The sequence below is a fragment of the Panthera uncia genome, chromosome A2, assembly GCF_023721935.1.
Source record: "Panthera uncia isolate 11264 chromosome A2, Puncia_PCG_1.0, whole genome shotgun sequence".
NCBI classification, from domain to species: domain Eukaryota; kingdom Metazoa; phylum Chordata; class Mammalia; order Carnivora; family Felidae; genus Panthera; species Panthera uncia.
The window spans coordinates 10,362,901-10,378,064 of NC_064816.1; the positions used below are offsets into that span (position 1 = coordinate 10,362,901).

The window sequence follows — 15,164 nt, forward strand, 5'->3', positions numbered from 1 at the left end:
GCCCGTTCCCACAAGCACCGAGCACAAAGTGAAAAGCAGCCCCCGTGGATGGCTGCTTAGGGATGCAGGAGAGCACTAGAGCAGTGCTCCCCAAACTTGGGTGTGCATCAGATCCCCAGGAGGATTTGTCAAGGCCCAGAGTGCTGGCCTCACACCCAGAGCATCTGACTCAGTAGGTCAGGTGGGCCTGAAAATGGGCACTTCTAACAGGTTCCCTCGTGATGTTGATGGTGCTGTACAGGGGCCACAGCTGGAGAACCACTGATCTTAGGGACAATTTTCCCAGGTAGCGATGGTAACCACAATTTGTCAGCAAAGAAAGCCAATCGTTAGCCAAAACAAACGACTTCATGATTCCCCTGGGTTTGCATTAAGGATATTTCGGTCATTCGGGGGAATGCTTATTTGGAGTGAATCGTGTCTTGCTTTTTGTCTCTTTCTGGACAAGGCCAGTAGCCCCATGGAAAGAGGAAACCAAACAGGAGCTGGACACTTTCTCCTCCTGGGATTCACAGAGAAGCCTTTCTTCTTTGGGCTATTTCTGTCCATGTACCTGGTCACGTTCACTGGGAACCTGCTCCTCCTCCTGGCCGTCAGCTCTGACTCCCACCTCCACACCCCCATGTACTTCTTCCTGGCCAACCTGTCCTTTGTAGACATCTGCTTCACCTCCACCACCGTCCCGAAGATGCTCTGGAACATCCAGACACAGAGAAAACCTATCACCTGTGCAGGCTGCCTCAGCCAGATATTTTTTTTCATCGTGTTTGGATGCCTGGACAATTTACTCCTGACCGTGATGGCCTATGACCGCTTTGTGGCCATCTGTCACCCCCTGCACTACATGGTCATCATGAACCCCCAGCTCTGTAGGCTGCTGGCCGTGGGGTCCTGGTGCATCAGTGTCATGGGCTCCCTGCTCGAGACTTTGACCCTTTTGAGGCTGTCCTTCTGCACAAACATGGAAATCCCACACTTTTTTTGTGATCTTCCTGAAGTCCTGAAGCTTGCCTGTTCTGACACCTTCATCAATACCATGGTGGTGTATTTTGTGACTATTGTCCTAGGTGTTTTTCCTCTCTCTGGGATCCTCTTTTCTTATTCTCAGATTTTCTCCTCCATCCTGAAAATTTCATCAGCCAGGGGCAAGTACAAAGCCTTTTCCACGTGTGGGTCTCACCTCTCGGTGGTCTCCTTGTTCTATGGCACGGGCCTCGGGGTCTACCTCAGTTCTGCAGCGACTTCATCCTCTAGGACAAGTCTGGTGGCCTCGGTGATGTACACGATTGTCACCCCCATGCTGAATCCCTTCATCTACAGTCTGAGGAACAGGGACATGAAGGTGGCCCTGGGAGACTCCTCAGCAGGGCAGTGCCTCTCAGTGTTGGGGAACCATTACAGGATTCTCATGAGTAACTGGGCACACAATGCTGAGGGCCAGAAATCTGTTTCCTTTGTGCATTATTTTTTAAATATTTTAAATGTTTATTTGTTTTTGAGAGAGAGACAGAGTGCGTATGCATGCAAGTAGGGGAGGAGCAGAGAGAGAGGGGACAGAGGATCCCAAGCAGGCTCTGTGCTGACCACAGAGACTGCCATCGTGGGCCTCGAACCCACAAACTGTGAGATCATGACCTAAGCCAAAGTAGGATGCTTAACCGACAGCCACCCAGGCACCCCCTCTGTGCAATATTTTTATTTTTCCTAACTTTATGTTTTAGAGCAAAACCTTATTTTTCCAAATTTTATGTCTTAGAGCAAAACCTTCCGTGTTTCTTTCCTGCCCTCTATTTTTCTTCAGGTTGTGCCTTGGATTTCTTTTTTTCATTTTGTAACCAGTCGCTTTAACTTTATATGAATAGAGCCTATTTTCTCAGTTAGCTTCAGTAATGGTCTGGATTTCTTAACAGCTGAATCGAATCCCATGTGTTTAATATCTACCTTCAAAGTGATGGGATGTGTGCCTATTTTGGAAACATTTAGAGAGATGTTTTCTGGGGTTACATGAATGGAATCAAGTCAAAGACATGCCTCCAAAACTAGGAGCAAATAAACATCTGTTGTTTAACCACCCAGTCTGCGGCCCTTTGTCACGGGAGACCTAGCAAACTGCCCCACCCCGCTCCCACGAGGAGCTTTCTGCAGACACAGACCATTGACCACACCTTAGAGGCAGAAATTCCGGTTTGAGACTGGGATCCCCGGCCAAGCTCCCCAGGGTCAACTGTGGAGTAGGATGCTTTATAAGCTTCTTGCCTTTGCCTGGACTTTTTCCAGTTTCTGACACAAACGTTGCCATGGCGACTGCAAATAGACTAAAGAAATCTGGATCCCTACTTCCCAGTTTTCTCAAGTACATATGCCCAAGGGTTCTCTCTGGATCCTAAAGAATGGGGGAGGGAGTATCCCCGAAACACGCCTGTGCTTGAAAGGTTTCTTCCCGCTGTGAGAGAGGCAGGTGCTCAAGTGAAGTTTAATTTGATTCAGAAAAAAACCAATGTGTTTCCGGGACTAAAGGGTCAGAGAGTTGGAATTATATCCATGACATCTGGAATCCTGTTACTCTCTATATACTTGTGTTTTCCCGAAGGCTTTATTAAAGTCTCATTTCATGTCCCACCTGGTTTATTAGGCTGCAGGAAAATAATGTTAAATGACCAACATCCACCCTTGTGCACTAAGGAGACACAGCGCTTCCTGAGGCCAGCGTGGGGGGGGGGGGGGGGGGGCTGAGACAACTGGTTTCAGGAGTCAGCAGTTTGGACTACAAGACACAGTTATTCTTCCCCACGGGAAGCTGCTTCCTCTATTCCCAGCCATGGGTGCATGAAGTAAAGAGTTGACTCGGAAGGCTTAGGGGAGCTGAAAGCCTGCACGTTCCAGAGAAAGGACTTGCCCTTGACTGGCTCCCAGGAAGTAACTCTGAGCCCTTGGAATATCCTGCCTCATAAAAGCATCTTGGTATATCTGGGACCTTGATCCACACCACGTGGTCCGTGTTGACCATGTAACTTATGGCGAATGCCTGTTTTTGTTCACCTGCTATATTCGTTTGACTTCTGTGGGGACCAAAGAACGCCTACACAACAGATCCCCGATAACAGTCCTGAACACCAAGGCTCAGGTGAACTTACTTCCTTGGCTGACACTACTCCATACGTGCTGTCACACATCATTGCGGAGACGATTGAGTGAGTCCATGGGGTTCCACTAAGAGGGCGCCATGGGAAGCCCACGTCTGGTGACTTCTGGACCCCGCCCCAGGCAACTTTGGTCTTGGCAGATTTTTAATCTGTCATCTTTCACAGCAGTCAACTATAAACGTGAGCATCGGAGCTTCTCTGAGTTCCACGAGTCTTTCTAGCAAATCATTGAACCTTCAGGTCTCGGGGACCCCCGACACGGAGGTCACACACATTGTTTTATTATGATAAATGGCGGTTATCCCTTACTTCCTTCAATTCCACCACTCCTTGAGAAAATAAAGGGCATGAGCTGACCCCTCCGCTTGTCGGACCCGAAGCTCACTGCCCTCCACGAGTTCTCTGCATGCGCCCAGAGAGAAATGGAGGCCTTGGACACCCTTTGGTTCCTGCTCCTTTATCTTAGTTTCCACCAAACAAGCTGGACAGAACACGTGTGTTCAGCGCACAGTCATTGGGGCAGTGGGTCTTCCCTAGGACCCCCCCTCCCCAGCCCCGTTCCCTCCTCTATGGGCAGCAGGGCTGGGGTCCCCTCACATGGCACTCTCGTTGCCTCCCCGGCCCCTGGACGCCCCCTTCTCTTGTGCCATGAGCGACTTGTAGGGCTTCCCCAGGCTGGGGAGGGTGAGCTCGGCTTCTTGCAGCTCCAGCTCCCGCTGAGACAAATGCTCAATGACGGCTGCTCCAATAGAGTCCCCCAGAACATTGGTCATTGTGCGAAGCCGGTCACTGGGGAGGGGAGGGGAGGGGAGAGAGAAGCCACGGTTACTCGAAGTTTCAAGAGTTCATGAAGAGTGGGTGTAGCAGGGTCGGGGGGGGGGGGGTCCCTTGTGCTGGGAGTTGGGGCTCACGTCCCCTCCACGACCACATAACCTCAGGCAGGTTCCTCCCCTTCAGTGTCCTCAGTTTCCCCTCCTACCAAACACAGGTTGGCTCAATGCTGATGTGCTCACGTTTGATCTCAGCAATGCAATTCTCTCTTTTTAAGCACATAAACATCTGATGGAGAAAATGAGACGCTGTGGGCTGAACGGCATACAGGAGGAGGACGGGAACCACCATGAGTAAATCAGCTCACCAAAGTGAACTACGTGTAACCAGGGAAAGATGCCAAAGCTTCCCCGGCAAGATTGGAGGCTGTCTAAATGGGACTCGGGTCCAGCACAGAGCTCCCAAATGGGGATGAAAGTCCAGAGTTTTTTGGGGTTTTTTTTCAACGTAAACCTCCCGTGTTTCAAAGTTGAGAATTAAAAACAAACACACAAAAAACACTGGCAAGCCAGCTCTGTCCCACAGATCGCCTTCTTGTGACTTCTACAAGGCTGAGAGCTAAAGCCCCCATTGCTCCTCTCCTCCCTGTCCTACTTCCCCAAGGTTAACTCTGGAATTTGGGAACCGCGGGCCACGGCCCATAGTGTGCTCCACGGCTTCCCTTCTGCTCTCAAATTCTAGAACTCTGTGTCCTCGCTGGACTGAGGGGAACGCGGGTGGGGAGTGAGGGTTGAGGAGCGAGAGCACCAAGGTCTGAAGGGACTCACAGGAACCAGTCCACCGCTATGATCAGCGTGATGTCTTCAGTGGGCAGGCCCACCGATGTGAGCACAATGACCATGGTGACCAGACCCGCCTGGGGGATGCCAGCAGCCCCAACGCTGGCTGCTGTCGCCGTGATACTGCACATGGAAAGAGAACACAGCGGGGGCAGGAGGAGGGAAGGGGAAGATGAGGCGGACAGTGAGAAAGGACACCATGGAAGGGGAGACGACATCTTAAATTAAGTTCCTGAAAACAAAAAGCAGCCTTCAATAAATGTATTCTTTCAACTCATACTTACGGAGCATATGCTACAAGCTAGAGGCCTAGTAGAAATTCCCATGGAAGAAAACCCCTGCCCAAACAGAGCTCACATTCTAAGGGGAGGGGAGGCAGGCAAGGAGCAAGATGAGTACTTAACATATATACTAAGGCAGATGGCGCTATGGAGGAACGGGTCAGTCTACGAGGGTCCAGACCATGCGATTTTAAACCGAACATTCAGGGAACACTTCCCCGAAAGTGTGACCCCGAAGCAAAGACCGAAAGGAGGTGATAATGTTTGCTGTTGTATTTATAATGACCGCGTTGGAACCTCTGGGTGACGAGGCCCAGGAATCCATCGTTAAGAGCCTCGTGTCATTAGGTTGCACCAGACCATACTTTGGAAAATCCTGGGCAAAGGGATGTCCCACAACAGCATGGGAAAGGAAATGGGGACTCAAACATCACGCCAGCTCCTGACAAGCTCAGTTGGCCTGGGTGACTGGGCTCATCCCACATCCCCCTGCTCCAACATTCAAAGCCTCCCCTGACCTCAAGCTGAGCCTCCCCCACCCCCACCCCTAGCCAAGCTAACGACTTCTGAGGTCTCACCTGCTGGCACAGCCCACCCAAGACCCCCTCACCTGATAGTTGTGATCTGGCCCAGGTTGAGCTCATAGTTGTTGACTTGGGCGATGAAGATGGCGGCCAGGGCCTCGTACAGGGCGGTCCCGTCCATGTTGACGGTGGCCCCCACAGGCAGCACAAACCTGGTGATGCGTCGGTCCACACCTAGGCCCTCCTCCAGGCAGCGGAAGGTGATGGGCAACGTTGCAGAGCTAGGGGAGAGAGCCCAGGAGACTGAGAACGGGGGTTGGCAGGGTGGGGGCCGGGGCCGCAATGAGTCGAAAGAGAGATTCTGCTGAGAACACCAAGGGCCCAGGTGGGAGCCAGAGTGAGGAGAGGCTGGCAGGCGTATAACATTTCAGAGACTGATAACTGCACAGGGAAGAGGGATTCCTCATGTTGCCAGAAGCGCACAGCAATGGCAGTCCCCTAGGGTGAAGGTCTCTGGACCCGCTTAAAGCCCATAGCTTAAGGCTGGTTACTAGGCACATGTTTGTGCCACTAGTGTACTTTCCACTCCCAGGAAGGAGGGGATGAACGGTCTGCTGGCCTCCCACCCACACCTTCAAGGTTGAGAGAGAAGTATTACAGGGACCCCTAGTCCCCCACTCCTGTGGTTCACGGGGCACCCCAGCTACACTAACCCTCCTTGCCTCTCTCCCACCGCCCCTCAGGGGAGGAAGGGGTCCTAACTGATGGGGGAGTGTAGCTGAAGGAGTGGCCATCTCATTTGGGAGTCCGTCTGTCCACAAAACATGTGCTCTGCCTGGTCAACCTGATGCCACGCAGTGAGAAGCCTGGACCCACAGAGAAGGCCTTTGGGGATCCAGCCCTGTGACGACCAGGTTGAGTTTAATTCTGGGCTGTGATGGCACCCAAACTCTTGGCCACAGACCAAATCTCCAGGCAGCAGTGCGAGCAATAAAAATGACACCATTCTTCCAGCTGGTTGGTCCTTGTGACACTTCTCAAACTATTTTGAATTTAGATGATGGGGAAAAGGGAAGTTCTTTACTAACCCCCTAAAACCACGAGAAAAGGACAAGGAGGCCAAAAGAGCTCCCAGCCACCACCCCGAGGGGAAATGAAACTCTCTGAGCCAGAAAAATGACCGAGAACATGGAACCCGTGGGAAGCTTAGGCTTAACCTCAAGACTGGCAGCTAGTTCTCCTCCATACACAACAGAGAAATAGACAAGGAGGAAAAGAGGTCGGGAGAGCCAGTGCGGGGAAAGAGATCAGCACTGAGGTGTTGGTCGACCTGGAGACCTTCCGGAGCCACTGACATTACCGCACAGCACAGACGAGGCTCAGTAGGGGGTGAAGGAGGGCAGGACTCCTAGGAGAGCAGGTGGACAACAGCGAACCTCGGAAAAGCACCAGGGGTGGGGGATTAGGCCGTACCTGGAAGACGTGCCCATGGCAGTGATGAGGGCCTGCAGCACGCCCCCAATGAAGGGGAAGGGGTTCCGGTGGGTGATGAGGAAGTAGATGAGGGGCAGGACACCACCAGCATGGAGGAACAAGCCCACGATGACGGTCAGGGTGTACATGCCCAGCTGACCCCCCAGGACGGCCATGTCTTCCATCTCGAGGATCTTCCCAGCAATCAGGAACAGGATGCCCACGGGTGCGTACCTAGGCCAAGCCAGAAGCCTGTCAGAGCTCCTTCATGACTCCCCCTAAGGCTCAGAGCTGGCATTCCCAAGGCTTTGCCCATATAAGCCCCTGGGGCCAGGCAGTGCCCATGGTCCAGCACCCTACTCCACCCCAACCTTCCCCACACACTCACGAACAGGGAAGGGCCCCACAGGCACAGTCCACTTCCTCTTCCCACTCACCCAGAACTCATGCCCACTACAGTGGGGAAAGGCTCCTACAACTCCACACGATACAATCTTATGAGGTCTCTCTTACCTCCATTCCCATTCAAGTCCCTCCCCAAAGAATCACCGCCCTTGGGACTCTCTCCCTAGACGTGGCCCAGACGGTCCCTATCGCTGGCCTTTGAACGCCCCTTATTCACCGCCTCCAACTCTTTTTGCGCTAAGTGGGTAACCTCTAGGCCCCTACTGCCTGTTCTGTAAGTGCATACTCCCACTCACTCACCAGCCCTGAGCTATTGCACCTGAATTTCCCATGGACATCTCAAACCACGTGTCTTGTCAAATCATCTACTTATTCAACCTCTCTCCTGAGCACCCGCTCTGCTCCGGTCACAAGGTCCCTGCCCCTGTGGCACCCACATCCTGATGGGGAAACGGGCGGTACACATAGAAACACCTGATTTAAAACTTCGGAGGGCGACCGCCGCAAAACAGAGCCCCTGAGTGGGGCTGTGGAAACATGCGTGGTCAAGGAGGGGCTTCTCTAGAGATGCTGACATTCACGCAGGGGCCCGAGTGGTGAGGAGGGACACATCCACCCGCGCGGGAAGCATTGCAGGCACAGTGCAAAGACCCTGAGATGAGCATGAGCTGGAAGAAGTAAAGGAGTAGAGAGCAGACCGGTGCGGCTAGAGCAGCGAGTGAAAGAGAGGAGACAGAAGTGAGTTCATCGGGGGCTCACCTGTCCCCCCCAGCTGGGCTCAGCTAGGCTCAGGGTGACAGCCGATGTGAAGGTGCAGAGTTGTCTCCCAGCCTAGACCTACCTCTGTGTCTGCTCATGAACGCCCTTCCCAACCTCCCCATCTTCGTCCTTCCTCCTGATCCCCCAACAAAGTTCCTCACCTTCAGGTCAACTGCACAGGGCTTCTTTCCTTCTACCCTCAGCCACCCAGTACATCGGGATATTTGACCCAAACCTGCCAACGACACCACTTTCGATTTATGGTTTCCAAAACTCAGTCTCCTTGACAAGCTCACCGTCCACTGCTTTTCCAAGCTTTCACCTTGGCCTCTAGCCCCCTACACAGCTTTCTAGTTATTGGGGATGATGTACAAAATCTTCTCCAGTCTGGGACCAGACAGTCTCGTCCACATCTTTTTTTTTTTTTTTTTAAGTTTATTTATTTTTGAGAGAGACAGAGAGAACGGGGGAGGGGCAGAAAGAGGGAGAAAAAAATGCCAAGCAGGCTCCGCGCTGTCAGCGCAGAGCCCGACACGGGACTTGAACCCACGAACTGTGAGATCACGACCTGAGTTGAAACCAAGAGTTGGACGCTCAACCGGCTGAGCCACCCAGGCGCCCTGGTCTTGTTAGCATCTTTCATGGCCACTCCCAACTCACCTTGTGCTCCCGCCTCCCTGAACTCCCTGCCATTCTCCCGGCAATTCAGGTCCTTGCAGGCTTTGCGTGTTCTCTCGTCTCCGCTTGAAGGGCCTCTTCCCCCTCCCTGTCCTGTCGGATTCCCACTTACCTTTCAAGACCCAACTAAGAAGTGACCTTTTCTATGACTCCCTCCTCGGCTTCCCAAGCAGAGTCCACTACCTATCTGTCCACTGGCTGCTCACTTCTCCACGTTCTCAACACCTTTGAAATGTCCCTTTACTCTAGAACCTTCCGCCTTGAATCACATTTATCTAGTATGGGGCTGTCTCCTCCAAGACTTCATGATTGAATTCAATGGATCTCTGTACTCCAGAGTTCAAGACCGAGTTAGCCTGGGAAAATGTCTGCTGAATGAGTGGAGGAATTGGTGAAGGAACAGACACACGTAAAGAATGAATGAATGCGTGCATGTATCGATTAAGGAATAATTAGCAAGGGGCTAAATGAGTTAGAAAAGGAGCAAATGAGACACAAACAAAGGGGTGAGTGAATGAATGAGGGTGTTAAGTGAAAAGGTGAATGAATGCAGGGAATATGTGAGCCAGTCAATGGGAGGATAGCAAATGCAGAGATGAATGAGCAGGCCAAAGAATGAGCTCGAATGAATCGATGGTGCAGTGAGTCAATAAATGAACAAATCAATCAATGGTTTCATTAATGTGAAGATGAGTCCATGAGTAAATTTATAAGTGAACACATGAATGAGTCGATTCACCAATACATATATAAATGATCTGGGCCAAAAGGCCCCAATGGCCCCTTGAGCATCTGCCCCACCACCCAACTTCCCAGCCCCAGCTCCACCTTTCCCGCGGGCCGTCACCTGCCCACACTGTCACAGCCCATCACTCACCAGATAATGATGCCCACCATCCTCATAATAGCCTCATTGAGGCTGTCGAAGAAATCCCGCAGGACTCGGCCCTTGTGTTTCATGCCACCGATGACCAGCCCAAAGGCCACAGAGAAGACCACGAGGCCCAGGGCATTGATGCCATTGGCTGAGCCAGGCACAGGCACAGTCTCCTCGAAGCTCAGCACCTCCTGTAGGGTGCCCAAGGCCCATGTGACATTTTCCAGGAGGCTGGTTCCGTTGTCCATCGAGGATGGGGGAGGCATGGCGGTGCCCGGCTCAGATCCATTCTCTGTCCTCACTATGGTCCTAGTTACCAACCTTGTGCTGTACTGCGTCTTGAACTGAAATATGGAGAGATCGGGGCCAAAATCGATGCATCAGAACCTCCTGGAGAAATTTACCGAGAACACCAATTCCTGGTTGCCACACCCTGGAGAATCTTATTCAGTGGATCTGAGTGAGTAAACGAAGTACTTGACCAACGCGTAGAAGAACGAGTGAAGCAACACATGAATGGAGGAGTGAATGACCAACGCGTAGATTCCGCATTTTTCAAAGCTCCCTGCTCCAACAGATTAGAAGGCCTCTCTCCTCAACCATCTATGGTGAGACACATTGGTTCCTCCTCCAGAACCATCCCCAGGAAGCTCATGGCCTAAGAGCTGGTCATTCCACCAATGGGAGGTACATTCTCTCTCCCAGACTCTTCCAAAAGCCCCTGCCCATTGCTCTGTCAGGCCCTTCTTCCCATCCCTCACTCGGGGACCATTCACTCAGCAGCAAGCCCCCTACCACCACTCCCACCCTCCAAACCTCCTTGAACAAACTGTGTACTTCCTCCTGACCTGTTTGAAGCAGGCCTCCACAAGGTTGGGTGGAAACATATTTCTGCAGAAAAACATCAGAGGAAGGGAGGTAGTTAGCAGCAGCACCAACGATAATAACGGCAGCCAACATGTGAATGCTTACTCTAGGCCAGGTACTGAGCTAAGTGACCTGTATGATCTAAACCCTACAACCTCTAGAAGTGTCCCTTCTAGCACTATTGATGTCCCCCATTTTATGCACAAAGAAACCAAACCACAGAGACTTTATGGAAGGTGCCCAAAGCCACACAGCTCCTGAAAGGTACAGATGGACCTCAAATCCAGGTCTCTCCAAGCCCTTCAGTGGGGAGGAGAAATCCCCTACCGAGCCACCTTGGGGATTTCAACTCACACACACGTACCAGTGATGCCTCAAAAAACCCAGACAACTTGTGGGTTTCCCCCAAGTCAGGGACCAGGGAAGAACCATGGTGAGCCTTGATTCTGGCTGTCAAAATCTTGCCTAAGAGAGTCATTCATCCTCCGATGGAGCTTGGGAACACCAGCCACCACCTGTTCTGAGCCTGTCTCAACATGCAGCTCTAGCCTCCAGAGCCTAAGGGCCAAAAGGTCATACCCTAGAAGTCACCGACTCTCAGAGCATTTGTGCAACGCTCCAGGGCAGAAAGCAGGTACCAAGAGACTAGGTTCAACTTGGGTGTTGCATTTCCAGGCTGAATCAGCCTGTTCCCTAGTCTCTCCTTGAGCACACTTTGTTGCATCTAGGCTTAGAGTTCCCATCAAAATTAGAAAGGACGTCACCTGACCAGGTCCATGAAGGCATCAGCTGTGGGGATGGTCTCAATGCGACCCTCGCGGTGCAGCCCCTCCTTGGAGCCCTTCCCAGGGTGGATGATGGTGACCATGAGGATGCCAATGAAGACAGCAATGACCGTGGTCACCATGTAGTATACAGCTGCCCGCATCCCCATCCGGCCTGTTGCCTTGTTATCCAGGGACGCCATACCTAGAGGACAGTGGGTACCGCCCTGAGCAGCCCCGTCCACACCCCACCACCCACTCGCCCATCCAAATGCCCTTTACCAGACTAATGCACCTGTCCTTCAGCTGCTGCGTCTGTTGGCTGCTAACAGTTCGTGCTGCCCCCCTCTCTTGAGAGCTGCCCTCAGCAGAACAAAAGCTGCCTTGCCCAGAAACACCCCATGGAAGGTCTCAAGCCAAAGGCTGCCTGTATCTGGGATTCAAAGGGCCAGCCCCTTTGACTCAGGTGGGGGCAGAGGTGAGAAGAACAATCCTGTAGCATTACTCCTGTTCCACAGCTACCCGTGGGATAGGGCTGGGAGGCCAACCTTCTCCTGAACCCACAGCTCGGCTGAGATGCTTTCCCTGCCTCATCTTGCTTCCTTCACTTGCTCATAGGTCTCTCTTGAATGCCATCTCTTGACCAATCGCTTGTGCAAAGATCCCCATCTTAAGCTCTGCTTCTGGGAAACCCAGCCCAAGAAAGCATTCTTCATGCCAACCTTCATGCCAATCAAGTCTGGAGGTTGGCAATCAACCACTTAGGTCTGGTTTTGCAAATAAAGTTTTATTGGAACACAACCATGCCCACTTGATTACATATGAGTCCGCGGCTGCTCCCATACTACCTTAACAGAACTGGGTAGTTATGACAGAGATCATACGCACCGCCCCCCATGCTGAAAATGTTCACTCTCTGGCCCTTTCCAAAAGAATTCGCCGACTTCTGCATAGCCCATCCATATTTCTACCCCATCCCCCACTCACCGTCCTGTCCCCTCCATCTCAAACACCTTTACCCGCATCCCACCCCTTGGCCATCCGTGTGGTACTCTCTTCCCTGGCTGCCCCCCTGAATGATGCTAAGCCCCTGGCGGGCTGGTATTCTACCTCCATGGAAACGTCCGGTAAAGTTACTAAGTGGCATAGGTCTCACTGGGTCTGGAACCTGAGTCTGACGAAGATCCGGGCCCTGGCCCAAGAACTCGGGGCTAGGTGCCGGCTTCGCGTTCCAGGTCCTGAGGTAGGGAGGTGATCTCATGCCTGGGATAGCTCTGGCTCCAGGTTTGAGCTGGGACTGTCGGATGGGTCTTAGAAGCCACCACTGGCCTGGGCTCGCTCACCTGTGACCAGGCTGGAGACAATGAGCGGCAGCACCAGCATCTGCAACATCCTCATGAGAAGCTCTCCGGGGAAAGAGAAGTACTTGATCTGCCGGTAGGTAAGCTGGTACGGGCGCAGGGCAAAGGCCAGGCTGACCCCTAGGACCGAAAGAGGGGCTCTGTGGAGTGGTTTGGGTCACTCAGCCCCACCTGTGTGAATGTGTCCTTATGGGGGCGGAGGGAACGCAGTGGGCGGCGGGATGCGCTCGCGTGGGTGACAACCGGTAGGTGGAGTGAATATGCGTGCGGGCAGTTGATTTCCCCGGGGACCCCGCCCCCCCCAAGCCGGCTCACCGATGACCACCGCGCTGACGGTCAGCAGGATGAAGGCGTTCCGGCGCAGGAAGCGCAGCACGTGCTCACGGGTCATGGTCTGCAGGCGCAGGCGCGTGCGCAGTGCCCTCTGCTGCAGACTTTCTTGCAGCCGCTGCAGCCAGCCCACCCGGCCCAGCCGCTGGCCACTCTCCCGCAGGAACAGGCTGTTCCCGTGGCTGCTCATCGTCTATCTGCCGGGGCCACAGGGGCCTTCCAGTGAGGGGCAGGACAGAGGGCGGCTGTAGGGAGAGGGGAAAGGGTGGAAGAAACCAGCGAGGGGCTCAGAGAGAATCCAGGCACCAGAGGAGGGCGGACGTCCACCTGCTGGGACGCGCCCATCCTGAGACACCTGAGAACACCGCCTGGGGCTCCAGGGTTACACCCCGGGGAGAAAGAGGTCAAGATCTCCTGAATCGCTCGCGGACGTGGCTGGGGAGAGGCGGGGTGGGAGATCACAAGGTAATGGAGGTTTCTGCCACTCCCTGGCTCCAGAACCCTCCTTATTTCACACCATCAGGAGGAGGTGGGGGCTGCCCCAGCTCACAAACCAAACTAAAGAGCCTTTGCTGAGCGCCACGTGCATGCAGAGCCCTAGACAAGGCCCCTGGGGTTAGCCCCCAAATTAATGTGGTTTCGTGTCTGGCCTGGAGGTGCGGACAAGTGGACCATCCACAATGACAAAATCATCAGGAGCCTGGCAAAAGTCAGTGCCCGACAAATGCAACTGGTCTGCATGAGTGTTCAGGTGAAGAAAGGAGCTGGAGGTGCGGTTCCTTAGGGAGGAAATGGTGACCTTGTCCCCAGTGGCTCTTCAGGACTCATCTTTGAAGGGGAATGTGATGTTCTGAGTTCTCTCTGGGGTGCCAGGCACTATTCCCAAAACCAGACTTTTGCGTCTTCTCTGTATCTGACCACTTCCCTATAACCTTATTTCCTTACTGAAATAAATATATCTCCAACGGAAGCTTTAGATCATTACTTGAAATGCAAATTATATTTTAACACACATTAAATGCAGTGCATACAAAAATAAAAACCTGTCGATCCTCTTACCAACTAAATACCTTACAAGTTTAAGGCAGCTTGGAAACGTGACTCTTGTGGGCCAGAGGAACTTTTGCTTTTGTGGACTTCTTCCTCCATTAAAAAAAAAGTAAAGTATTAAGTTGTATTTTACAACTGAATTGTTATAAAGATGAATACAGTGGCTGCACAACACTGAGAATGTCCGAGATGCCCCTGATGCCTCTTTAAAATGGTTGGGTTTCTGTTCTGTGAATTTCACCGAACATCATACTTTAAAATATTTTCTTTTAGGGGCGCCTGGGTGGTTCAGTCGGTTAAGTGTCCGACTTTGGCTCAGGTCACGATCTCACAGTTTGTGAGTTCAAGCCCCACGTCCAGCTCTGTGCTGACAGCTCAGAGCCTGGAGCCTGCTTCCGATTCTGTGTCTCCCTCCCTCTCTGACCCTCCCTGGCTAACGGTGTCTCTTTCTGTCTCTCAACAATAAATACATGTTGAAAAATTTTCTTTTGATATTTTCTTTTACTAAGTGCAGTTCTTGGAGCGCCTGGGTGGCTCAGTCGGTTAGGTGTCCGACTTCAGCTCAGGTCATGATCTCACAGTCCGTGGGTTTGTGCCCCAAGTCGGGCTCTGTGCTGACAGCTCAGAGCCTGGAGCCTGCTTCGGATTCTGTCTCCCTCTCTCTCTGCCCCTCCCCCGCTCACACTCTCTTTCTCTCTCTCCCTCTCTCAAAAATAAATAAAACATATTTTTATTTAAAAAAAAATAAGTAGGGGTGTCTGGGTGGCTCAGTTGAGCGTCCAACTTAGGCTCAGGTCATGATCTCCCGGTTTGAGTTCGAGCCCCGTGTCGGGCTCTATGCCAGCAGCTCGGAGCCTGGAACCTGTTCCGGATTCTGTGTCTTCCTCTCTCTCTGCCCCTCCTTCACTCACACTCTGTCTCTGTCTCTCTCAAACAATAAACAAACATTTAAAATTTTTTTTAATGAAAAATAAAATAAATAAATAAAAGCGTAGTTCTTTCTTCTGATTTTAAAAGAAGTGAAAACATCTCTGTGGGTCCT

At 52.3% G+C, this 15,164-nt stretch overlaps 2 protein-coding genes across 3 annotated transcripts; one reads left to right on the forward strand and one right to left on the reverse strand.

The window, feature by feature from the left end:
• Window positions 1–460: 460 nt before the first annotated feature.
• On the forward strand, window positions 461–1,416 carry LOC125930968 (olfactory receptor 7C2). Its single transcript, XM_049643125.1, is given in 2 exon segments — window positions 461–1,346; window positions 1,349–1,416. Coding segments are annotated over 2 exon segments (954 nt in total).
• A 1,864-nt stretch (window positions 1,417–3,280) lies between these two features.
• SLC1A6 (solute carrier family 1 member 6) lies at window positions 3,281–13,312 on the reverse strand. 2 transcript variants are annotated; one of them, XM_049640067.1, is made up of 9 exons: window positions 13,058–13,312; window positions 12,725–12,862; window positions 11,382–11,586; window positions 10,599–10,641; window positions 9,751–10,094; window positions 7,032–7,265; window positions 5,645–5,839; window positions 4,742–4,876; window positions 3,281–3,932 (listed from the first exon to the last, which is right to left on the reverse strand). In XM_049640067.1, exons 1-9 carry the CDS (start codon window positions 13,260–13,262, stop codon window positions 3,737–3,739), a joined length of 1,695 nt encoding a protein of 564 aa, XP_049496024.1. In that variant the 5' UTR covers window positions 13,263–13,312; the 3' UTR covers window positions 3,281–3,736. The 2 variants fall into 2 exon arrangements, with proteins under 2 accessions (XP_049496024.1, XP_049496026.1); XM_049640069.1 differs by lacking the exons at window positions 3,281–3,932; window positions 4,742–4,876; window positions 5,645–5,839; window positions 7,032–7,265; window positions 11,382–11,586 and having other exon boundaries at window positions 10,064–10,094.
• Between the last annotated feature and the right edge of the window lie 1,852 nt (window positions 13,313–15,164).

Excerpts from the sequence above, each read along its gene's own strand:
- SLC1A6 (XM_049640067.1), bottom strand. The coding sequence starts at position 13,262 with ATGAGCAGCCACGGGAACAGCCTGTTCCTGCGGGAGAGTGGCCAGCGG. Across the intron at positions 11,587-12,724 it reads TGTCTCCAGCCTGGTCACAG|GTATGGCGTCCCTGGATAAC; the intron begins GTGAGCGAGCCC and ends ACTGTCCTCTAG. Across the intron at positions 3,933-4,741 it reads ATAGCGGTGGACTGGTTCCT|TGACCGGCTTCGCACAATGA; the intron begins GTGAGTCCCTTC and ends TCCCCTCCCCAG.